Source organism: Bubalus bubalis, chromosome 12 (assembly GCF_019923935.1).
Source record: "Bubalus bubalis isolate 160015118507 breed Murrah chromosome 12, NDDB_SH_1, whole genome shotgun sequence".
In the NCBI taxonomy this organism is placed as follows: domain Eukaryota; kingdom Metazoa; phylum Chordata; class Mammalia; order Artiodactyla; family Bovidae; genus Bubalus; species Bubalus bubalis.
Genome location: NC_059168.1, coordinates 1,527,989 through 1,552,092, shown reverse-complemented (window position 1 = coordinate 1,552,092; position 24,104 = coordinate 1,527,989). Strand labels below are relative to the sequence as shown.

Sequence of the window (24,104 nt, the reverse complement as noted above, 5' to 3'; positions counted from 1 at the left end):
TTTTTCTTTTTTTTTTGGCCACAAGACACATGGGATCTTAGTTTCCCAACCAGGGTCGAACCCTCACTGACCTCCATTGAAAGGTGAAGTTTTAAGTGCTGGTCCACCAGGGAAGTCCCAGGCTGGATGGGTTTTCAGCCTCAATACACACCTTTGTCTTACTGGTGAAACTGATGATCTTTCTCATTTTTTTTTTTTTAACTGCCTTGCTTTGCTCTAGGTGAAAGACAAGTTAACCACTTGCTGCCCCTCCCACCCAGTTCGGTAGATGGACTGACACTAACAAAATTGTAAAGGCAGATTCCTAGCGGCATTTAGAGGACAGATCCAGGACAGGAGGGAGAGGCATTAGACCCAAGGTGCTAGGATGTTGTCAGTTTTATTCTTACCTGCCCTTTACCTTGTGTCAGAAACTTCATTTTATCCCAGGTTCCGGGTGATCGTGACCACCTTAATTAACATTGGCCCCACAATGCTGACATTCGGCGGCCTGGTCTTGGTGAGTGTTTTCTTTCTGATCCACGTGAAGCGAGTGGTAAAATGTGCATTTTTTAAAAATCACTTACTCATTTCTGGCTGCACTGGGTCTTCGTTGCTTTGCATGGGTTTTCTCTAGTTGTGCCTAGCAGCAGCTACTCTTCGTTGCAGTGGGTGGGCTCTGCACTGAGGAGCTTCTCTTGTTGGCAGAGTGCAGATTCTAGGGCTTCAGTGGTTGCAGCACCTGGGCTCATTGGTTTTGGCACACGGGCTTTAGTCACCCAAGGCATATGGAATCTTCCCAGACCAGGGATCAAACTGTGTCCTCTGCTTTGACAGGCAGATTCTTAGCCACCGTACCACCAGGGAAGTCTAAGAGATTCATTCTTATCAGCTCTCTCTGAGCCTTATTTTAAGTGAGGGAAAGAAAGAGAGATGAAATCAATGAGTTCAGTGGTTTCTAGGAGCCATTTTTAGAAATATCAAATATATCAATATAAACGTCAGGCATTTATACCTGCAAACAGTTCAGGTACACTGGGTGCTGTAATGAACACCCCAGCCTCAGCAGGTTAATCGCGTCACAGTTTTTCTCACCCGCAGTCCAGGGGGTATTCCTAGCCCTAACCACCAGGTGGTTCTCAGGGATTTAAGCTCCTTCCAGTGCATGGCTCTTTTATCTGGATTGTTTTTTAAACTCTACTGGGAAATCGCTATACAATATGACAAATATGCACAATATGACCAATATTCGAAATCTCATGAGTCGGGCTTTCCTGGTGGCTCAGCAATAAAGAATCCACCTGCCAAATCAGGAGACGTGGGTTAGATCCCTGGGTCAGAAAAACCCCCTGGAGAAGGAAATGGCAACCCACTCCAGTATGCTCGCCTGGACAATCCCATGGACAGAGGAGCTAGGGGGGCTGCATTCCATGGGGTCACAAAGAGTCAGACAGGAGTGAACAACAGTAGCGAATTTAACCCCCGACTTGTTAGCAGCATCACTTTGACTTTGTAAATGGAGACTCTGGGAGAGGGCAAGGTGTGGTCCAGCCCATGTGTCTCCTGTCTCTGAACAACCCAGTGTTCGGTGGGCAAACCCCAGCCATGCTTTTTCCTGATGTTGCTGGAACTCATGGCTAGGGGGCAGCCATTCCTGGAATGAGGGTAGCAGCCTTTCCTGCTGGCTGTTGTCACCTGGCCCACCTGTGTCCATGTCCTCCTGCCTCACCTTACCCCACGTGCCACCCTGTGACCCTGCCGCCCACCCTAGGTGGTCTACTATGCATTTGCCATCATTGGGATGGAAGTGTTCCACGGCAAAGTCCACTTCCTGGACCCCGGTTCTGGCAGTCCTGATGCCCTGGTGTGTGGGAACCCAGCCTTAAAAGACTCAGCATTTGCCCAAGGCAGGTACTGCAAGAACAACTTCAACGACCTGGCGTCCTCACTCATCCTGCTGACGGAGCTCACCGTGGTTAACCAGTGGCACAATATCCTTTCTGAGGAGGCGGCGTGGTGGGGGATGCTCAGAGCAGCTTCTGGGAGGAGGAGGAAATGGGAACCCGCCCCAGTATTCTTGCCTGGGAAGTCCCGTGGACAGAGGAGCCTGGCGGGCTATAGTCCAGGGGTCGCAAAGAGTGGGACACGACTGAGCGACTAAACAACGACCTGGCAGGTTTGGTGCCTTAGCTTCGCACTCCTCGCGGACGGCTTTGCCCTCGTGACACACCAGGCAGCAAAGCTGTATTTCATCAGCTTCCACGTGGTGGTCGTCATTCTCATTGTGAAGTGAGTTTGCTCCTGCCAGTGGGCCTTTCCAGATCTGCGCCCCTCCCCCCACCAGCCCACCAGCCTCAGACCTACAGCCGCTCGCACCTCCCTCCTCCCTGGCTCCACCCTGGAGTTCCCTGTGGATAGGTCACATCTCCCTTGCTAGACCCAGGACACCAGAAGGGAGGCGTCTAACTTCTATTCACACTTGTGTTCTTCAGTGTCAGCCAGCCGTGCATGTCAGAATGTCATATACATCTCATAGCCTCACGAGTTGTTTGGGTCAGAAGGGCTCTGGGGCCCTGGTGGGTCTCCCTACCCTTCCCCACTGGGATGAACACCCTTGTGAATTGCATCCACCCTCTGCTGAAATCTGCCCAACTCCTGGGACTCCTTAGAACCCACACGAGTTAGTTTCCTTGCTGTCCGGCTCTGGTCCTCACCTGTCCTTGCACGGGTAGAATGGAAAGGTGCCACTGGTTAATTCTCTTCATTGGTTCCGGTTCTGTCCTGATCTGTCTTCCGGGGGTGGGGGAACTCAGCCACTGTTTGAAAGCAGTTATGACATCTCAGCGCTTCAGAGGGCTTTCCTTCCAGCTTGCCGATCTCTGATTCTAGTTCCATTGTTCCTCGTGGGAATCTGAGTTCCCTTGATCACAGGTTTTCGTTTCTTTAATGATTTTGGTTATTTATTTATGCATTGGCTGTGCTGGGTCTTCGTTGCTGCTCAGGCTTTTCTCTAGTTGCAGCAAGTGGGCACTACTCTGGTTGTGGTGTGTGGGTTTCTCCTCATTGCAGTGACTTCTCTTTTTGCAGTGCGCAGGCTCTAGGGTGCATGGACTTCAGTACTCATGGCCCATGGGCTCTAGAGCACAGGCTCAGTAGTTGCTCCGCAGCATGTAGGATCTTCCCAGATCAGGGATCAAACCTGTGTTCCCTGCATTGGCAAATGGATTCTTTACCACTGAGCCACCAGGGAAGCCCTTGATCACTGAGTTTTTTTCCCAGAGATGTTTTCTGGCTGTTGTACCCTTCTCAGCGCCCAGGACACACAACTCTTGGTGTGGCAGCCCAGCCCTGGGCCTTGTTACCTCAAGGCTGCTTTGGCCACCAACCCGCTGGTTTTGGCTGAAGAACGTCCCAGTAGAGGGAGGGGAGGGGAAGAACTGCTCAGCGCTGCTGGTCCTGCACAGTCTGGACAGAACATGCAACAGGAACAAGAGAAGAACACCCCCAAGTAGCTCTAAGAGCGATTTTCAGAATGCTGGGGTGGGCCGGGGGAACGTGAAAAGCTGTAGGGGTTTTTCTGCTGCGCTCCTCCCCAAGGCACGTGGAGGCGGTGACAGCGGGGTCCAACAGCACTGAGTTAAGGCAAGGTGGTGAGGGCCTGGGGCCCCTTCTCACTCGTCGACGGGTCACTGTGCATGCGTGTCGCGTGTATGTAATGACAGAGCGAGACACCGAGGGTCCAAGACAAAGAGCTTACAGAAACTGCAGCCAGAGCAATACTTGGGTCTGCTCCCTGAGCCCTAATCCCCACTAAGCAGCGAGATGAGGGCCAGCTGGACGGGCTAGATTGTAGAACCAGAAATTCAAAATGAGGAAACTCTAATCTGTGTATCTGGGAAGACCTGCCCATCCTCCCCTCTGGAGAGAGAGAGAAAAAGAGAAATACCTTATTTTAAAAACTTTTTTCCTTGTATTGGAGTATAGCCAGTTAACAGTGTGATAGTTTCAGGTGAACAGGGGAGGGACTCAGCCGTACATATGCACGTGTCCATTCTCTCCCAAGCTCTGCTCTCCTCCAGGCTGCCGGGTGACATTCAGCAGAGTTCCCTGTGCTAGATGTGTGGGTCTCTGTTGGTTTTCTGTTTTATTTTATTTTTTTAATTTAATTTATTTATTTTAAATGAAACAAAGGTGAAAACTTTTAATGATAAAAGGTACAATTCCCAAAGAAGATAGACATCATAAACTGTTAGACACCTTAACAGCAAAGAAACAAAGATACATAAAGCAAAATCAGAAGAAATATAAGGGAAAAGGAAAAATACATAATCATAGTGAGACATATTAACATTTCTCTGAGAATATTTTATCAAGTGGAGAAAAAATAAGAATAGGAGCATCTTGAATGATGTCATTAATAATTTAAGTATAATAGATTTATATTTAATTTATATTGATCATATCCTACACAAACATATTAAAAATTTTGTATCTCATATGTTATTAGATGCCCAGGGGACATTTAGAAAAACTGGCAAAAAGATAAACATTACTAAATTTCAAAAAGTTTATCTGTTTTAAATACAGCAGTGTGTACATGTCCATCCCAGACTCCCTAACTGTCCCTTCCCTCCCCCATTCTTCCTCTCTGGCAAGCATAAGTTCATTCTTTAAGTCTGTGAGTCTGTTTCTATTTTGTAAGTACGTTCAAGAAAGACCGTATTTTTACTCTTGAATGTAAGCAGGTCTCTGGGGAGGAGAGGTCTTTGCTAGCCACAGTGATCTCTGGGGAGGGGGCAGCGCCAAGCTTTACTACCATGGGACATCTCCAGAGGCTAGTGTACTGGGTTGGTCAAAAAGTTCAGGTTTTCCACAAGTGAATTTTTTTTTACAGTTAATACATCCCTAAATTGACTCCCAGTGCTTTTGCTCCAGGATCCAGACTGTGCAGAAACATGAGAGATTCGTGGAGGGTTGTTTATCAACCATTATTTGGCCTAAGCGTCCCCTTAAACTGTATTTTTGTGCTTGGTCTGGCAACACTTGTAATAAAATTGGAACCGTATACAAAGAAGATTCACACTGCGCCTGCACAAGGATGACACACAAATCGGTGAGGCGGTCCATGCCTCCGCGGTAGGGGGTAGGGGGTAGGGGGTAGGAGGTACAGACTGTTACATGTACAATAAGATGCAAGCATGCGCTTCCCAGGTGGCGCTAGGAGTAAGAACCTGCCTACCAGTGTAGGAGACAGAAGAGACTCGGGTTCGATCCCTGGGTCAGAAAGATCCCCTGAAGAAGGGCATGGCAGCCCATTCCAGTATTCTTGCTTGGAGAATCCTGGTGGGCTACAGTCCTTAGATTCCCAAAGACTTGGACATGACTGAAGTGACTTATCATCAGCTACAACACAGGGAATATGGCCAGTGTTTTATAATAACTATAACTTGACTGTAACCTTTAAAAATTGTGAATTAAAACCCCCTCTATTTTCTTAATAGTCACTGTTTAAATAGGATGTAGAGGAAGAATGATTTTTCAGATGAAAGAAAGTTGTGCCCAATGCTTGAAAGACATGTTGTCATTTCTTCTTCATGTTATGTTTTCTTTGCAAAGATGGGCAGCCTTTTTCTCATTTGGGCTTGAAAACTCTTTGGCATTATGGTTTCCCGTCACCTAGACCACGGCTGACTCAACATAACATCTTCTTCCTTTTATTCTTTCTCAGTATTTTCATAGCGTTCATCTTGGAGGCATTTTTTGTGGCATATTCATTAGAAAAGAGTGAAGTGGAAACTGCCATTGAGAAGAAGATTCAGGAGCTTGGAGTGGGGGTCCAAGAGTGAGTAGCAGTTCCTGACATGGCTCGTGGACTTTGGAGGTGGGGTGTTCTTGGCAGGGTCCTGACCACCTTTAACCCCCGAGTCCCATGGCAGCCAGCTGGCTCCTGGGTGCCAGTCCTGAGACCCTCACCAGCTGCACAGGTGGTGTGGGGCCACGGCTGGGAGGACAGAGAGGGGCTCAGCTGAGGGACTCGGCCGTGTTCACACATGTCTTCCTCCCTGAAGGGAAGAGGTGCAGGACGGGGGGCTCATTGACAGCATGGACACCAAGGACAGTGGCTTCAGTGCGGACGAAGGAGACAACAAAAAGAAGGACTTGAAAGGACTGTACTTCAGAATTGCATCAAAAAGTAAGTTTTAACCCAACCTGAAACTGCCTCTGATCCATCCTTCTCATAGCAGCTGGTGTGATGTTTCCAGAATGCAAACCTGACCTTCAGGGGCTTTCTGTGGGTCAAGGGTAAAGACCTGCCGTAGGCTTGGGGGCCCCATATCTGGTTCCCTTGAGTATCTCAGCCCAGGACCCCTGTGCCTTTGCCCTTCAGCCCTGCTGGTCCTACTTCCTCGGCTGCCCTGCTCCATCCTGCACAGGCCCTTTGCACATGCTGCTTTCTCCCCATGCTCTCATCCCCCCCACCTTGCCTAATCAAGGCCTCTACACCTACAGGTCTCTGCTCAGGTAGTACTTCCTCGGGGAAGCACCCTGGGCTCCCCAAGAAGTCAGGTGGTCCTGTGAGCTCCCCCAGCTCTCCTCCCCACCTTTTAGCACAGGTCAGCGGCACATTCATTGCTGAGTGACTGCCTGGTCACCATTTGTCTTCTCTGCAGACTCAAAGCTCCAGAGGTGCAGGGCTGTATCTTTTTTGCTCTCCATTGTATCCCCAGGAGATCAGTGGAGAAATAACTCTAGAAAGAATGAAGAGATGGAGCCAAAGCAAAAACAATACTCAGTTGTGGATATGACTGGTGATGGAAGTAAAGTGCGATGCTGTAAAGAGCAATATTGCATAGGAACCTGGAATATTACGTTCATGAATCAAGGCAAATTGGAAGTGGTCAAGCAGGAGATGGCAAGAGTGAACATCGACATTTTAGGAAGCAGCGAACTAAAATGGACTGGAATGGGTGAATTTAACTTAGATGACAATTATATCTACTGCTGTGGGCAAAAATCTCTTAGAAGAAATGGAGTAGCCATCGTGGTCAACAAAAGAGTCCGAAATGCAGTACTTGGATGCAATCTCAAAAATGACAGAATGATATTTGTTCGTTTCCAAGGCATACCATTCAGTATCAGAGTAATCCAAGTCTATCCCCCGACCAGCAATGCTAAAGAAGCTAAGTTGAACAGTTCTGTGAAGACCTACAAGACCTTCTAGAACACCCAAAAAAGATGTCCTTTTCATTATAGGGGAATGGAATGCAAAAGTAGGAAGTAAGAAACACCTGGAGTAGCAGGCAAATTTGGCCTTGGAGTACAGAATGAAGCAGGGCAAAGACTAATAGAGTTTTACCAAGAGAATGCACTGGTCATAGCAAATACCCTCTTCCTACAGCACAAGAGAAGACTCTACACATGGTCCTCATCAGATGGTCAATACCAAAATCAGATTGATTATATTCTTTGCAGCCGAAGATGGAGAAACTCTATACATTCAGCAAACACAAGATCGGGAGTTGACTGTGGCTCAGATCATGAACTCCTTATTACCAAATTCAGACTTAAATTCAAGAAAGTAGGGAAAATCACTAGACCATTCAGGTATGACCTAAGTCAAATCCCTTACGATTATACAGTGGAAGTGACATTAGATTCAAGGGATTAGATCTGATAGACAGAGTGCCTGAAGAACTATGGATGGAGGTTCATGACATTGTATAGGAGGCAGTGATCAAGACCATCCCCAAGAAAAAGAAATGCAAAAAGCCAAAATGGTTGTCTGAGGAGGCCTTACAAATAACTGTGAAAAGAAGAGAAGTGAAATGGAAAGGAGAAAATGAAAGATATTCCCATCTGAATGCAGAGTTCCAAGGAATAGCAAAAGGAGATAAGAAAGCTTTCCTCAGTGATCAATGCAAAGAAATAAAGGAAAACAATAGAATGGGAAAGACTAGAGATCTTTTCAAGAAAATTAGAGATACCAAGGGAACATTTCAAGCAAAGATGGGCACAATAAAGGATAGAGATGGTATGGACCTAACAGAAGCAGAAGATATTAAGAAGAGGTGGCAAGAATACACAGAAGAAATATACAAAAGAGATCTTCAAGACCCAGATAACCATTATGGTGTGATCACTCACCTAGAACCAGACATCCTGGAGTGCAATGTGAAGTGGGCGTTAGGAAGCATCACTACGAATAAAGCTAGTGGAGGTGATGGAATTCTAGTTGAGCTATTTCAAATCCTAAAAGATGATGCTGTGAAGGTGCTACACTCAATATGCCAGCAAATCTGGAAAACTCAGCAGTGGCCACAGGACTGGAAAAGGTCAGTTTTCATTCCAGTCCCAAAAAAAGGCAATGCCAAAGAATGCTCAAACTACCACCCAATTGCACTCATCTCACATGCTAGTAAAGTAATGCTCAAAATTCTCCAAGCGAGGCTTCAACAAGACATGAACCGTGAACTTCCAGATGTTCAAGATGGTTTTAGAAAAGGCAGAGGAACCAGGAATCAAACTGCCAACATATGTTGGATCATTGAAAAAGCAAGAGTTCCAGAAAAATACCTGCTTCTGGCTTATTGAATACGCCAAAGCCTTTGACTGTGTTGATCACAACAAACTGTGGGAAATTCTTCAAGAAATGGGAATACCAGACCACCTGACCTGCCTCCTGAGAAATCTGTATGCAGGCCAAGAAGCAATAGTTAGAACTGGACATGGAACAAAAGACTGGTTCCAAATCAGGAAAGGAGTATGTCAAGGCTGTATATTGTCACCCTGCTTATTTAACTTATATGCAGAGTACATCATGAGAAATCTGGGCTGGATGAAGCACAAGCTGGAATCAAGATTGTCGGGAGAAATATCAATAACCTCAAATATGCAGATGACACCACCGTTATGGTAGAAAGAGAAGAAGAACTATAGAGCCTCTTGATGAAAGTGAAAGAGGAGAGTGAAAAAGTTGGCTTAAAGCTCAACATTCAGAAAACGAAGATCATGGCATCTGGTCCCATCACTTCATGGCAAATAGATGGGGAAACAATGGAAACAGTGAGAGACTTTATTTTGGGGGGCTCCAAAATCACTGCAGATGGTGACTGCAGCCATGAAATGAAAACACGCTTACTCCTTGGAAGGAAAGTTATGACCAACCTAGACAGCTTATTAAAATGCAGAGACACTACTTTGCCATCAAAGGTCCATCTAGTCAAAGCTATGGTTTTTCCAGTAGTCATGTATGGATGTGAGAGTTGGACTATAAAGAAAGCTGAGCACTGAAGAATTGAGGAGAATCCCTTGGACTGCAAGGAGATCCAACTAGTCAATCCTAAAGGAAATCAGTCCTTAATATTGGAAGGCCTGATGCTGAACTTGAAACTCCAATACTTTAGCCACCTGATGTGAAGAACTGACTCATTTGAAAAGACCCTGATGCTGGGAAAGACTGAAGGTGGGAGGAGGAGGAGACGAGAGACGATGAGATGGTTGGATGGCATCACCTACTCAATGGACTCAATGAGTTTAAGCAAGCTCCAGTAGTTGCTGATGGACAGGGAGGCCTGGTGTGCTGCATTCCATGGGGTTGCAGAGTCAGACACGACTGAGAGACTGAACTGAACTGAACTGTATTCCCAGGGCCTCACAATGTGCCTGGGACATGGGGTCATTAACATCAGCTGTTTAATTACTTTACTGATTTGCAGTGAATTATGGATTGACTGAGTAAACCCAAGGGGGCTTCCTTGGTGGCTCAGCGGTGAAGAACCTGCCTGCCAGTGCAAGAGATGTGGGTTTGATCCCTGGGTTGGGAAGATCCCCTGGAGAAGAAAATGGCAAGTTGCTCCAGTATTCTTGCCTGGGAAATCCCATGGACAGAGGAGCCTGGTGGACTACAGTTCATGAGGTCACACAGAGTTGATAATACTTGGCAACTAAATGACAAAATCGAGTGAATGCAAATCTGTCTGAATTCCAGCCGGGGCTTTGGCGGGGACACCGTACAGTGCAATTAGACACAGCACAGCATAGATGCGGGAGGAGTGGGACGGGCACGCCACCCCAGAGGTGGTCCTCCTGCGTCCTTCAAGGAGGACCTTCTCCTTGGTCTGCAGAGCCTCCGCGGGGGTTGGGAGCTCCGTGGGATGGGGTCTGAGGTCCTCCTTCGGGAAAGCCCAGCTCTGAGGGGCTGTGCGCCCCTCCTCCCCCACAGTCCGGTTCCATGTGCCCTTTCTCCTTTATCCTAGAGTACAAGACGGTGGACACTTTGTTGCAGCAGATGTTTGAGTCTGAAATAGCTCCAGAGGGTAAAGACCCTTCCTTGAAGGAGATTCTCAGCTTTTCACCCAAGAAGGTCAATTTTGATAACAGCGCCTGATCCCGAGCCTGGAATTGTGCACCACCGGAAACCAAGATAAGCTATCGTCACCGTTTGTGTTTCCTACCTAGAGGTTACTTTCTCAGCCTGGGCTCCCATCTGTGTTTTGATAAGACTGTGAATCGCCCTGCCCGTCCTGAGTTGCCGGCTCTGTGTGGTCATACTTAGAGCTGATCATAGAAGTAAGGAGAGGAAAATCTATGAGGAGTTTGTGGAGGGCATTGCTCATACATGTAAGTCCTTTTGATGGATATGGAAAAGATTTCCTTTATTTTTATATGATACTTTGCTGTTTTACTAAATGAATACTGTGCTGTGATGTTACTGAATGAATTTAAAATACCGAAATATGCTAAAGGAACACGTCCTAGTATGGTAGGTTTTAGATGCGGTGTTTATTCGAAATGAAGAACAATATGAACGTGAAGATCAAATTCTGTCACAACTGCTTCTTTTTCAAGGGAGGCTCTCAAAGTTTCTTGAATTAAATTATAGCAAGATTTTGAGTCAGTTGCTCCCTGAGGCCACTTTCCCATTTCAAATCTGTCAATACATCAACCTACTCCTTCTGGGAAATTAAAGGGATTTATTTTATTTAAAGGGCTTCCCTGGTGGCTCGGATGGTAAAGAATCCACCTGCCAAGCAGGAGACTTGAGTTTGATCCCTGGGTTGGCAAGATCCCCTGGAGGAGGAAATGGCAACCCACTCCAGTATTCTTGCCCGGAGAATCCCGTGGACAGAGGAACCTGGTGGGCTGCAGATGGAGTTGGAAAAAGTCAGACACGACCGAACAACTAACATTTTTTATTTAAAACATTTTTAATTGTGGTAAAAAGACAACATGAAATTTACCATCATAACCATTTCTAAGTGTACAGTTCAGTTAGTTAAGTGCTAGTCGCTCAGTTGTGCCCAACTCTTTGCGACCCCATGGCCTGCAGCCCATCAGGCTCCTCTGTCCATGAGATGTTCCAGGCAAGGATACTGGAGTGGGTTGCAATTTCCTTTTCCAGGGGATTTTCCCCACCCAGGGATCGAACCCGGGTCTCCTGCACTGCATACAGATTGTTTACCTACTGAGCTACAAGGGAAGCCCAAGTAGATATAAAATCTGAACCTTGGTGAATCCAGCCCATACCTGGGCACTTAGGATGAGCTGGGCCTTTGTTCAGCTGGAGACATGGGATAAATGGAACCCAGCTCTGTCCCCAGGGAACTCCAGTCTCCGTCGGTCGGTCTCGGTCGGTGAGTTGGAGGTTTCTTTGCTCCCAACACTGCTGTCTGTGGCATCCATCTCAGTTACCCCCCACTCTCTTTAAGATTTTTTTTTATAAGGACCATTTTTGAAGTCTTTATTGTATTTGTTACAATGTTACTTCTGTTTTATGTGTTGATTTTTTTGGCCCCCAGGCCTGTGGGATTGGAGAAGGAAATGGCAACCCACTCCAGTGTTCTTGCCTGGAGAATCCGAGGGACGGGGGAGCCTGGTGGGCTGCCGTCTATGGGGTCGCACAGAGTCGGACACGACTGAAGCGACTTAGCAGCAGCAGCAGCAGCAGCAGGCCTGTGGGATCTTAGCCCCCTGACCAGGGATCGAACCCTCACCCCCTGCACTGGGAGGTGAGATCAACCACTGGACCACCAGGGAAGTCCCTCAGTTGTCCTTTGGATGCAGAGCTTTTGTCCTTGTGCAGATAAACCGTGTATGTGATCCAGACAACTACTTTATAATGAAATGAAGATAACTGCTACAGTTTGTACCACGAAATGGAGAAAAACAAAAAACCAAAAACCTATCACTACCACCACCACCAAAAACGATCTACTTTCCTAGTGCGTATTTAATAAAATGACTTCTTTGTTTCGATGGAGCCTTCCTCCCTGGGGACAAGGCTGTAGCTAGGAAGGCTGACTGTGCAGGTGGCGAGTGAGTCCTTGGCACAGACTCGTCACCGGATGGGCGGCAGCAGCGCCGAGATGCCGCTGCTCAGGCTGAGGCTGCTGGTGGGAAGGACACGGAGGGTGTCTTGGGTGTGATGGGGCTGAAGACCCAGTAACAGCAAATGGGCTGGCAGGGAGGCAGGACATGTTGACAGGGGCTGGAAGCAGAGGCCAGGGGTCCTCCCTGCCCGAGACAAGAAGGCGTCACAGCTGTTTCACAGATGGACCCATTTAGCTCTGAGTTTAGTACAACAGGGGGCTTCCTTGGTGGCTCAGACGGTAAAGAATCTGCCTGCAGTGCAGGAGACCTGGTTTCCATCCCTGGGTCAGGAAAATACCTCGGAGAAGGGAATGGCAACCCACTCCAGTATTCTTGTCTGGAGAATCTCATGGACAGAGGAGCCTGGCAGGCTCCATGTGGTTGCTGAGTTGGACATGACTGAGTAACTGACACTTTCACTTTAGTAAAACAGCACCCTTATCTGTTTTAGTCTTGTTTCCACTGCAAACATTTTCAAGAGGAAAGAAAAAAATCCCACAAATGTCTTTATCAGTGCTCAGTTGTTTTGACACTGTGAGTAAATCTAATGTTGGTTTCCTTCTAATTTGAGGATATGTTTAATCAGTCATGTAGGTTATATTATTTTTAAAATAAAAACATATTTGCAGGACTTGCCTGGTGGTCCAGTGGTTGAGACTTCACCTTCTAATGCAGGGGCTGGTCAATGAATGATGTTGGCTGCTGTTATTTCAGAGCTAGTTAATGATGTATGGGGTTTATACGACTATTTCCAAGATCTGGGATAGTCTTTTTCATGGTACTTTTAAAAAACAAGAGGCTTAAGATTTATCCCTGCATATTTCCCATGGATAGCAATGAAGAACAGGTACGACAAAGGGCATGTATGCGTGCTAATCACTTCAGTCGTGGCCAGTTCTGTGTGACCCCATGGACTGTAGCCGCCAGGCTCCTCTGTCCATGGGATTCTCCAGGCAAGAGTACTGGAGTGGGATGCCATGCCCTCCTCCAGGGGATCTTCCCGACCCAGGGTTTGAGGCCATCTCTCACGTCTCCTGCACTGGCAGGCAGGTTCTTTACCACTAGCGCCACTTGGGGAGCGATACACACACACACACACACACACACACACACATATATATATATATACACACACACAGAGTTATATATATAAAGGACATGCACATTTTATTCATAAAAACATGAAGTCTGCTGGATATATTTGGGGAAATTTTGCTTATTTTACGGAAATATAAACCCTTAGATTTGGGTGAAAAATCCTGACGCGGCTCTTTTCTGGCTTAAAGTAAACAGGTCAGTGTTTTAAGCGCTTTCAGAGCACGTGCTTGTGCAGACTGTCCTCATAAATGCTCGTATCCACCCCAAAAGCCGTGAAATCAGCTGCTGGGCAGGGACCTTATCCTGTTGTGTATTTTATTGAAATATCTGTAACAACTATGTCACATGGATGTACTTTGTGGGCTTTTATTTTTAAGAAACATTTACAATAATAGTAAATGTAGACATCGAGGTATTGAGTGAACAGGCAAGTATTTACAAGGTGATCTCCAGGGAGTGTCCATATTTTATTTCCGAGAACGCTTATATTCTAAGAGCAGTACAATTAGCCTATTACACAGGGTCTTGATCTTGCTGGTGTAGTGTTCTTGAAATGTTTTCTTAAGCTTCTGCCTTAACAAATCCAAAGATGGAAGATGATGACAATCGGGTATATTCAACATTATGTGAAAAAATTCATTCCACATGTCCAAGTGAGGAAGCCTGATGAGACAAAGCCGTAAAAGAAGGATGAAGTATAGCCTTCAACACTCATGGCAACCCCACTCTTGCATCTGACTTCACTCTCACCTAAAGCCAACTTAATGCATCAAGAATGGAAATGTTGGCTCTATTATAACTTAGAGAAAGTACAGATTCAATTAACTGTCTACACACACCTTGTTGAACAAAAGTTACGAATGGGGAAACAGAACCACTTAACTCTCTCAGTGCACGGGGGGCCAGGACTGTGCCATGTCACCCTGCTTCCCAAGGCATGGATGTTCGTGGCAAAGGTCCACCTTCCACCAGACAGAAGGTAACATCCATGGAGCACCGATGCTAATACCCACCTTCTGAAAAGACCTTCAGGCTTCCAGATGCCCCCTTCATTTTTCACTTTCATGTAAGTGCCAAAAAGCATGCAGTATATGGTTGCAGCAACTCCAAAGTAATCAATCTATAAAGGAAATATGGGAATCAACAGGGATCTCCTGTGCAGCACAGGAAACTCTGCTCAGTGTCATGGGCAGTCTGATGGGAGGGGAGTCTGGGGGAGAAAGGATACACGTCCACCTGAACCTATCACCATGTTATTAATTGGCTATACTCCAATACAAAATAAAGATTTTTAATAAAAAAATGAAAATATGGCTATGTATCAATGATTAAAATAGTAATTTCCACGTGCGTAAATTATCATGTCTGTCCAAGTTATGCAGCAAATACAATAAATCATTGGAAACAGTTACAGGATTTCAGTTTTAAAGAACTTTGGAAGCCACGTGTCAGCCCTCACACTGACATGCCCTATGAGTGGCGTCTAGGCTTTGCTGGAAGCTTCCACAGACGGCGGATCACCGCCCCCCCAACCCCCGCTGATGGAGCATCTCAGGAAGTTCTGTTCTTCCTGGGCCACCGTGTCGTTCACTCTGTCACGAGGCCAGTGCAGTGTTAACACCGTGGACGTCGCCCCCTCCTCCCCAGGGGCCAGCTGTCGTTTCTGAGCTGCACCCCAAGCCCTGCGAAGTGTGGCGTGCCTACAACTGAGAACAGCTCTGCAGTGTGGTCTGTCTCCAGGGCTAGAAGAGGACTGCTGCTGCTGCTGCTGCTAAGTCACGTCAGTCGTGTCTGACTCTATGCGACCCCACAGACAGCAGCCCACCAGGCCCTCCCCTCCGCCCCTGGGATTCTCCAGGCAAGAACACTGGAGTGGGTTGCCATTTCCTTCTCCAATGCATGAGAGTGAAACGTGAAAGTGAAGTTGCTCAGTCGTGTCCAACTCTTTGCGACCCCATGGACTGCAGCCTACCAGGCTCCTCTGTCCATGGGATTTTCCAGGCAAGAGTACTGGAGTGGGGTGCCATGGCCTTCTCCAAGAAGAGGACTACACCAGCTCAAACTACCTGGATGCCCAAATTCACATCGAGCCTGCAGTGAATGTAATACAGGAAACGTTTTCAGATCTCTCTAGTTCTCTACCTGGTAGTTCCATGGCTTGTTACTGAGCATCTCAATACACTGGAAACCAGAAGTTTCACACTTTCCTGTAAATGCAGTTCCTTTGGGAAAAAGTCTCATGTCTATACTCTGACCCAGGTCGATCAGGACCAAGCCGTTAGATAAGTCATCATCTTTGTTGTCTTGTTCCAAAAATCTGTGTTAAACACAAACAAGCACCAGGCTGTGTAAGCACAGAAAATAAAAGGCTGCTGGGGGAGATGGTCAGAGAAGTACCCGTTTAAAGTGCAACACTTGCCTGTTTCCGAGTATGAAATTGTCTGGCTTGATGTCTCCGTGGATGATTTCACATTCATGGACTTGCTGGATCATGCAGAGCATTCTGATAGCAAAAGCGAGGACTAGTGCCTGAGGCATCACTTTTTCAGGGGTATTTTTATAGAGATTAATGGCATTCTAGAAACAATGGACAGTGGAATGTCCTGAGTTGGCTGCCCATGATTAATGAAATTTCAAACCAAGAGCTTTGCCCCACCCACCACTCCAATAAAAGCTTCAAGTGCAAAAAGGGATGTGCAAAGCAAAAAAGGTACTTCATGCTTGTGTCATCAAAGCATCACACTTACTAATAATGTGCCATAACTGTAGAGGTCTCCTACTAACACGCTGCCATTCTGGAACAGGTGGGCCGAATAAAATTTGATAAACATGTGTTGCATACTTGGCTTCAGTCTTTCCATCAGCTGGGTCCCAATGTAGAATTCCCAGAGGTTGGGAGGCTTCTGGACCTGCAAAGTGGATAAAGTAACATTCACATCCAGCTCATGTTCTGGAAAATGACTGCAAGAAAGCAACTTCATCCAAAAAAAAGGGGGCACGGGGTAGAAAGGTATGACAAGCTATGAACTGCTGCTGCAGTATGGGGATCGCTCCAAGATAATTTTAGCCGCAAGGCAGTTCTGAATCCCTGTGGGATAGTTTTGTTTCCTAAGTGCTGACAACAGATCTAAATGAAACCATTACTATCTTTTTTTAAAAGACTATTTCTTTTAATATTTATTTGGCTATGCTGGGTCTTAGATTCAGCATGCAAAGTCTTAGTTGTGGCATGTGGGGTCCAGTTCCCTGACCAGGGCTTGAATGCAGGTACCCTGAATGCAATTTGATTTCAAAAAAGGAAAGATTTATCCATTTGAATGCAGAGTTTTAAAATAGCAAGGAGAGATAAGAAAGCCCTCCTCAGGGATCAATGCAAAGAAACAGGAAAACAGGAGAATGGGTAAGACTAGAGATCGCTTCAAGAAAATTAGAGATACCAAGGGAACATTTCATGCAAAGATGGGCTTGATAAAGGACAGAAATGGTATGGACCTAACAGAAGCAGAAGATATTAAGAAGAGGTGGCAAGAATACACAGAAGAACTGTACAAAAAAGATCTTCATGACCCAGATAATCATGATGCTGAGATCACTCACCTAGAAACAGACATCCTGGAGTGCAATGTGTCAAGTGAGCCTTAAGAAGTATCACGACGAACAAAGCTAGTGAGGTGATGGAATTCCAGTTGAGCTATTTCAAATTCTAAAAGATGATGCTGTAAAGGTGCTGCACTCAATACGCCAGGATATTTGGAAAACTCAGCAGTGGCCATAGGACTGGAAAAGGTCAGTTTTCATTCCAATCCCAAAGAAAGGCAATGCCCAAAATATTCAAACTACCACACAATTGCACTCATCTCACATGCTAGCAAAGTAATGCTCAAAATTCTCCAAGCCAGGCTTCAACAGGACATGAACCAAGAATTTCCAGATGTTCAAGCTGGATTTAGAAAAGGCAGAGGAACCAGAGATCAAATTGCCAACATCTGTTGGGTCATCGAAAAAGCAAGAGAGTTCCAGAAAAACATCTACTTCTGCTTTATTGACTATGCCAAAGCCTTTGACTGTGTGGATCACAACCAACTGGAAAATTCTTCAAGAGATGGGAATACCAGACCACCTGACCTGCCTCCTGAGAAATCTGTATGCAGGTCAAGAAGCAACAATTAGAACCGGATATGGAACAACAGACTGGCTCCAAGTTGGGAAAGGAGTATGTCAAGGCTGTATATTGTCACCCTGCTTATTTAACTTATATGCAGAGTACATCATGTGAAATGCCAGATTGGATGAAACACAAGCTGGAATCAAGATTGCTGGGAGAAATATCAATAATCTCAGATATGCTGATGACACCACCCTTATGGCAGAAAGTGAAGACGAACTAAAGAGCCTCTTGATGAAAGTGAAAGAGGAGAGTGAAAAAGTTGGCTTAAAGCTCAACATTCAGAAAACGAAGATCATGGCATCTGGTCCCATCACTTCATAGCAAATAGATGGGGAAACAATGGAAACAGTGACAGACTTTATTTTTGGGGCTCCAAAATCACTGCAGATGGTGACTGCGGCCATGAATTTAAGACACTTGCTCCTTGGAAAAGTAACTATGACCAACGTAGACAGCATATTAATAAGCAGAGACATTACTTTACTGACAAAGGTCCGTCTAGTCAAAGCTATGGTTTTTCCAGTAGTCACGTATGGATGTGAGTGTTTGACCACAAAGAACGCTGAACACCAAAGAATTGATGCTTTTGAACTGTGGTGTTAGAGAAGACTCTTGAGAGTCCCTTGCTCTGCAAGGAGATCAAACCAGTTGATCCTAAAGGAAATCAGTCCTGCAGTATTTATTGAAAGGACTGACGCTGAAGCTGAAGCTCCAATAATTTGGCCACTTGATGTGAAGAGCTGACTCACTGGAAAAGACCTGATGCTGGGAAAGATTGAAGGAGGGAGGAGAAGGGGACGAGAGAGCATGAGATGATTGGATGGTATTACTGACTCGATGGACATGAGTTTGAGTAAGCTTCAGGAGTTGGTGATGGACAGGGAGGCCTGGCGTGCTGCACTCCATGGGGTTGCAAAAAGTTGGACACGACTGAGTGACTGAACTGGAATTGGAACTGTGTTGGGAGTGGGGAATTTTAGCCTCTGGACCATCAGGGAAGTCCCTGAAACCAACACTATCTTTAAAAAAAAAAAAAAAAAGAGAGAACGACAATCTCAAGTTCTAAAATTCATTTCTATATTGTTCAGATCATTTACCTTCAAAGCAAATTTCTCCTTATTTTTGCTGTTGTTCACATCTCCATGGGTAACTTCATAGACTTGGGCGAAAGCCCCTTCTCCAATAAAGTGATCAACGTAGACCAGCAAAGAACCTGAGGATAGAGAGAAGTCAAAATAAAAAACAAAAAAAAAGCTCAAAACACTAAAGACTATCAAAATGAAGTATTGTAAATTCTTCTTGGTGCTCGAGTTGCTTTAATAAATAAACGTGGGTACAGCTCCCTTAGGAAGTGTTTGGCCAGTCTTCCATGGAGTGACGGGGGAGCCAGGGCAGCATGGCCGGGGCCCAGGCCCGTCCCCGAGCAGGCGGCCTTGGGCAGCCATCCTCGTCACCCGTGCTCTCGTGTCTAAAGGGGAAATACCTGTGCTGCCTAGTTGGCAAGACTGTTGTGATATCAAAGAAGACGTAAACATCATCTGCAAACTGCTAAACAAAGGTCTAACGTGCCTATGAAAAATGCAGGCGTTTCAACATCAGAATAAAAGGGACAGAGTATAATTGTACTGATATTTCTAACAGGTAATTTAAAATTTTTATTGCAGTAAACCTTCTGTATTAGAACAGTTTTTTATTGATAGAAACATTGCAAAGATAGTAGAGTTTCTGTTTGTTCTGCATCGAGTTTCCCTTTTGTTAACTTTTACATAACCAAGGTACACTGGTAACAAACAAGAACCAAGACTGGTAGGTTACTGTTACCTAACTCCACACTTTACTCAGATTTCACTGCTGCTGCTGCTAAGTTGCTTCAGTCGTGTCCGACTCTGTGCGACCCCACAGACGGCAGCCCACCAGGCTCCCCCGTCCTTGGGATTCTCCAGGCAAGAACACTGGAGTGGGTTGCCATTGCCTTCTCCAATGCATGAAAGTGAAAAGTGAAAGTGAAGTTGCTCAGGCGTGTCCGACTCCCAGCGACCCCATGGACTGCAGCCCACCAGGCTGCTCCGTCCATGGGATTTTCCAGGCAAGAGTACTGGAGTGGGGTGCCATTGCCTTCTCCACTAGTCCTCCCCTAAAGTTCTAGGGCATGTGCGAGTCTCGTCAGCCTCTGCTAGGCTGTGACAGTCCCTTCCTTTCTGCTCCTGGCAGCTGCGGCAGCTCCATGCAGCACTTGTCTGATGAGCTGTAGAATGCCTCTCATCTGGATTTGTTTTCATATTGTTTAGTGACACTGGAGTTATTTGTTTTGGGAGAAAGACCACAGAGCTCAAGTTGTAATAGATTATTAAAAAAAAAAAAATCACATGTTTAAAATCAAATATAAAAAAGTCGCTTTCTGGTTTCTAGCTGGCATATAAGGAGTTTGGAAGGCATCAGTGTATGAGTCAAAGAACAGAGCATCAAAATAGTGATGAAAAACATTGACAGACTTTCAAGGAGAACAGATTACTTCACTATCACAGTTGGAGATTTCTACATCCCTCTGTCAGCAACTGACAAAGCCAACAGGCAGAAAATCAGAAAGGGCATGGCTGACATGAACAGCACCACCAATCAACTGGATCTAATAGATATTTACGAAATAATTTAACAACAGCAAAATGTACATTCTTTTCAAGCTTACATGGAATAGTCACCAATAAAGATCACGTTCTGGGTCATAAAATACAATTAAAAAAAAGAAATCATACACTCATGGAATTAAACTAGTAATCAATAACAGAAGGAGAGCTGGAGAGCCCTCAAACACTTGCAGCTAAAATAACACATTCTGAAACACACATTGAAATTGTGAGATGCATGAAATGCATGCTTAGAAATTTATTGCACTGAATGTATATGTTGCTAAGTCGCTTCAGTCGTGTCCGACTCTGTGCGACCCCATAGACGGCAGCCCACCAGGCTCCCCCATCCCCGGGATTCTCCAGGCCAGAACACTGGAGTGGGTTGCCATTTCCTTATCCAATGCATGAAAGTGAAGTTGCTCAGTCGTGTCCAACTCCAACGACCCCATGGACTGCAGCCCACCAGGCTCCTCTGTCCATGGGATTCTCCAGGCAAGAATACTGGAGTGGGGTGCCATTGCCTTCTCTGAATGTATATGTTAGATAAGATCTAAAATCAATAATCTTAGTTTCTACCTTAGACATCTAGAAGAAGAGCACATTAAATCCAAAGTAAGCAGAGAAAAGAAATAATAAGAAATAGAGTAGAAATCAATGAAATTTAAAAGTAAAAATCAATATAGAAAATTAGTGAAAACAAAAGTTGATTCTGTGAAAAAAGAAGTTGGTTCTTTGAAAATATCAATAAAACGGATAAGCCTCTGCCAGGCTAAGGAAAAATAAGTACACATATCACTAATTGTAGAAATGAAAGACGGGGCATAACTATAGATCCTGTGGACATTAAAAGGATAATATAGCTTCCCTGGTGGCTCAGTGGTAAAGAATCCGCCTGCCAATGCAGGAAACACAGGTTTGATTCCTGGGTTGGGGAGATCCCCTGGAGAAGGAAATGGCAACCTACTCCAGTATGCTTGCCTGGGAATCCCAGGGACAGAGGAGCCAGGTGGGCTGCAGTCCATGGGGTCACAAAGAGTCAGACCTGACTGAGCAGACACGCGCGTTCCATCATTTATTCAAGCAGTGTCTTAAGCTGTCTGTGTTGCTTCCAATCTGCTGCTTTACACACATCACTTTGAAGGTATGCAAGTGTTATCTGCACAAATTCTTAAAAGTGGTGTCTGGGTCTAAACGTGTATGTTTTTCATTTTGATAGGTAGCTGCCCAATTGCCCTTTACAGTCACAGCCACAGCAGCAATCAGATGCTATAGCTGTGCCTTAACAAGATGTTCGCATCTTAACACTACAGGTGAGAGTACAGATGAAACCGGTCATTGGTGGGCGGGGTGGGGAGGTGACAGAGGAGACGCACACACACACACACACCAGTCAGCACCAACTTCCCGTAGCGAAAAGAGAGGTTGAAGTTTTATTACCCATATGGTGCTTACCTAATTGGAATTCAGTCTTGGGCTTGATGGCTGGAAGCTTACACGGCCATTCATAAGTATTTGGATAGGAACTCACTGGTTTAGAAAGCCCGGATAAAAGTTTGAGAATCAACTCCTCATCCCAGGGGTTCTCAACAGTGAAGTCTTGAAGGAATGTGAACAAAAAAAGGAAATGAATTCAGTAGGCAAGACTTACCAAATAAATCATAAGACAAAGCAAATGGAGACCTTAGCTAAACAACCTTTTAAGTCTTATCTCTAAAGAGCACTGATTCAAATAATAAATTATCATTTCAAAAGTCAAAACTGGTAGTTCTGCAGTTCATCGTCTGTCATTTTCAGATCAACAAGTTTGCGTGTTCAGTTGTGACAAAGGAAATCAAAATGAGGAGCATCTGTTCATGATTCTGCCTTTAATAGAACTGGGGGTACACTTCTTAAGGGCAGACTTGGAGACTCATTACGGACGTGCTCAGCTATGTACTCTTTAAACCGCTTTTCCACTTCTATCTAGAAAACATGCTGCCTTTGAATACTTAGAGTCTTGCTTGTCGTTCAGTCGCTAAGTCATGTCCAACCTTTTGTGACCCTGTGGACTGTACCATGTGCAGTTTATCTGTATGAGACACACTTTGGATCCACAAAGAGAAACCATTTCCAAAGGGAAGAAAAAGGTTTCTGCCCAATTTAGAATGCTCTACAAAATTCTGCTAGTGCAGTTACCAGTCTAAGCCTACATGACGGACACCAGTGCTAAGCAGATGCAGGGCACTGTTCTGAGCCTTTCATGTTTAGAACCTCACATGGCCCTTCCATAAGACTCTAAAGGAGGTACTACCACCCCCTCCACTTTATGGAAAAGAGGGCCACGGAGAAGTGAAATGATCCTGGCCAAGATCAAAGGACAGCCTAAGGGGGGAGGGGGGTTGGCTAGGATTAGAATCTAGCTAGTCTGGGGACTTCCCTGGTGGTCCAGTTGTTAAGACTTCATGCTCCCAATGCAGGGGCCCAAGTTTGATCCCTGGTGAGGGAACTAGATCCCTCATGCTGCAACTAAAGATTGAAGATCCCACGTGCCATAACTAAGATCCAGCGCAGCCAAATAAGTAAAGTAGTAATCTATGTTTTAAAAAAAATCTAGCTAGTCTATCTTCAGAGTCTGTGCTCTTAACCACTATTCAAGACTACTTCTGTGTAGCCTTGGGGTAAGGGCGGGGGTCCTTTGATCCTGAGCCTGTTTACTTTTCTGTAAAATGGAGCTAACAGTGTCAGATTAAATGCCTGGCACATAGTGGGCCCCCAATTCCACTTGCTTCTTCCAACAGTAGTTATTTTGATACTTTAAAATTAAAACAAAAGTATTCCTTCAAGGAGGCTACTGTTGTATGCACAGTGAGATAACCTGCAAGTTTGTGTTCTACTCAATGGCATTCAAGTTCCTACTCTTTTGAGTTTCTTTCATGAAACAGCTTCTACCCAGCTAGTGTCCTTATTCAGGGAACAATTAAGATTGAGCATCTGTTCATACTTGGAGCGTCGACATTCCCAAGCGGGCCAGCCGGCATCAGTTCAGCCTGGAGCCCAGCGCTGGCTTCTGCCGGATCCTCTGCAGTGGCAAAGTTGGGGTCTGTGACTTTACAGGCCTTGAGACCCTGCTCTGCCTCGCTCATCAGCACGGCTGTAGCAGGCTGGCCCAGATGGAGCAAGGACGCGGAAGGGCCATCTGCGGAGCACACTGGGTCTGGGCTTGTGTCTTCAACTGGACTGGACATGATAAAGGGATAGAGGAAGCAAAACACGTGATTACAAGCTTACTGGGTGTGATCGCATCAAAGTCCCACAGAACAGTTTCCTTTTCATTCTATGAAGGACATTTCAAATCTGCTTCACAAATAGTTGGTTAAAGCACTTTCTTCGTACAAATATATGCGAACACATGGTTCATACAGTATGAACAGAAATATTAGATAAATAGGTGAGGTGAGACACTGGATATTCTTTAGCAGGATATGCCGGGAGGTTTATTTCCCTGAGTTGTCCTCTAAGCATCACTACTGTAAACGGGGTTAAATATTCAACTTTATTACAAAAATGGCTTCTTTTATGACACTGAAACAAAGAGAAAATGTCAGCCGTAATTCAGTAACCTAACAGCAGTACATTCACTCACACACACACACCGGGGGGGCACGCACACATGGACACGGTTGACCCTCATTACTCGCGGATTCCATATTTGTGAATTCACCTACATGCAAACACTAATTCTGGAGTAATTTTAGATTTAATCATCTGTTGCAAAGATGGTAGAGAATTGCCATAAACTCCTTGTCCATTTCCTCTACTGTCACCATCTCACATTAAGGTGGCGCTCTCGCCAAGAGCAGTAAGCCAACCTGTGTCTTACTACC

At 45.4% G+C, this 24,104-nt stretch overlaps 2 protein-coding genes and 1 non-coding gene across 10 annotated transcripts in view; 2 read left to right on the top strand and 1 right to left on the bottom strand.

Moving 5' to 3' along the window:
* The window catches only part of LOC102391440 (two pore calcium channel protein 2), a 53,191-nt gene extending 42,319 nt beyond the window's left edge, over nucleotides 1-10,872 (top strand). For 3 of the 4 annotated variants that reach the window (XM_006059826.4, XM_044925578.2, XM_006059825.4), the window contains 6 exons: nucleotides 430-499; nucleotides 1,751-1,970; nucleotides 2,178-2,268; nucleotides 5,708-5,821; nucleotides 6,048-6,172; nucleotides 10,236-10,872. In XM_006059826.4, coding sequence (XP_006059888.3) covers nucleotides 430-499; nucleotides 1,751-1,970; nucleotides 2,178-2,268; nucleotides 5,708-5,821; nucleotides 6,048-6,172; nucleotides 10,236-10,366 — 751 coding nt within the window. In that variant the 3' untranslated portion in view covers nucleotides 10,367-10,872. The remainder of the gene's footprint in view (nucleotides 1-429; nucleotides 500-1,750; nucleotides 1,971-2,177; nucleotides 2,269-5,707; nucleotides 5,822-6,047; nucleotides 6,173-10,235) is intronic. The other variant, XM_044925579.2, reaches the window with a different exon arrangement.
* Nucleotides 5,004-5,112, top strand: LOC112578243. Its single transcript, XR_003102546.3, has one exon. It is a non-coding gene; the product is annotated as a U6 spliceosomal RNA (small nuclear RNA).
* A 2,926-nt stretch (nucleotides 10,873-13,798) lies between the features above and the next one.
* The window catches only part of BUB1 (BUB1 mitotic checkpoint serine/threonine kinase), a 32,954-nt gene continuing 22,648 nt past the window's right edge, over nucleotides 13,799-24,104 (bottom strand). For 4 of the 5 annotated variants that reach the window (XM_045162180.1, XM_025260596.3, XM_045162181.1 and 1 more), the window contains exons 18-25: nucleotides 23,222-23,457; nucleotides 21,694-21,837; nucleotides 18,712-18,827; nucleotides 16,194-16,355; nucleotides 15,866-16,023; nucleotides 15,589-15,763; nucleotides 14,460-14,566; nucleotides 13,799-14,109 (exon numbers count right to left, since the gene is read on the bottom strand). In XM_045162180.1, the coding sequence (XP_045018115.1) occupies nucleotides 13,914-14,109; nucleotides 14,460-14,566; nucleotides 15,589-15,763; nucleotides 15,866-16,023; nucleotides 16,194-16,355; nucleotides 18,712-18,827; nucleotides 21,694-21,837; nucleotides 23,222-23,457 (1,294 nt within the window). In that variant the 3' untranslated portion in view covers nucleotides 13,799-13,913. The remainder of the gene's footprint in view (nucleotides 14,110-14,459; nucleotides 14,567-15,588; nucleotides 15,764-15,865; nucleotides 16,024-16,193; nucleotides 16,356-18,711; nucleotides 18,828-21,693; nucleotides 21,838-23,221; nucleotides 23,458-24,104) is intronic. The other variant, XM_045162182.1, reaches the window with a different exon arrangement.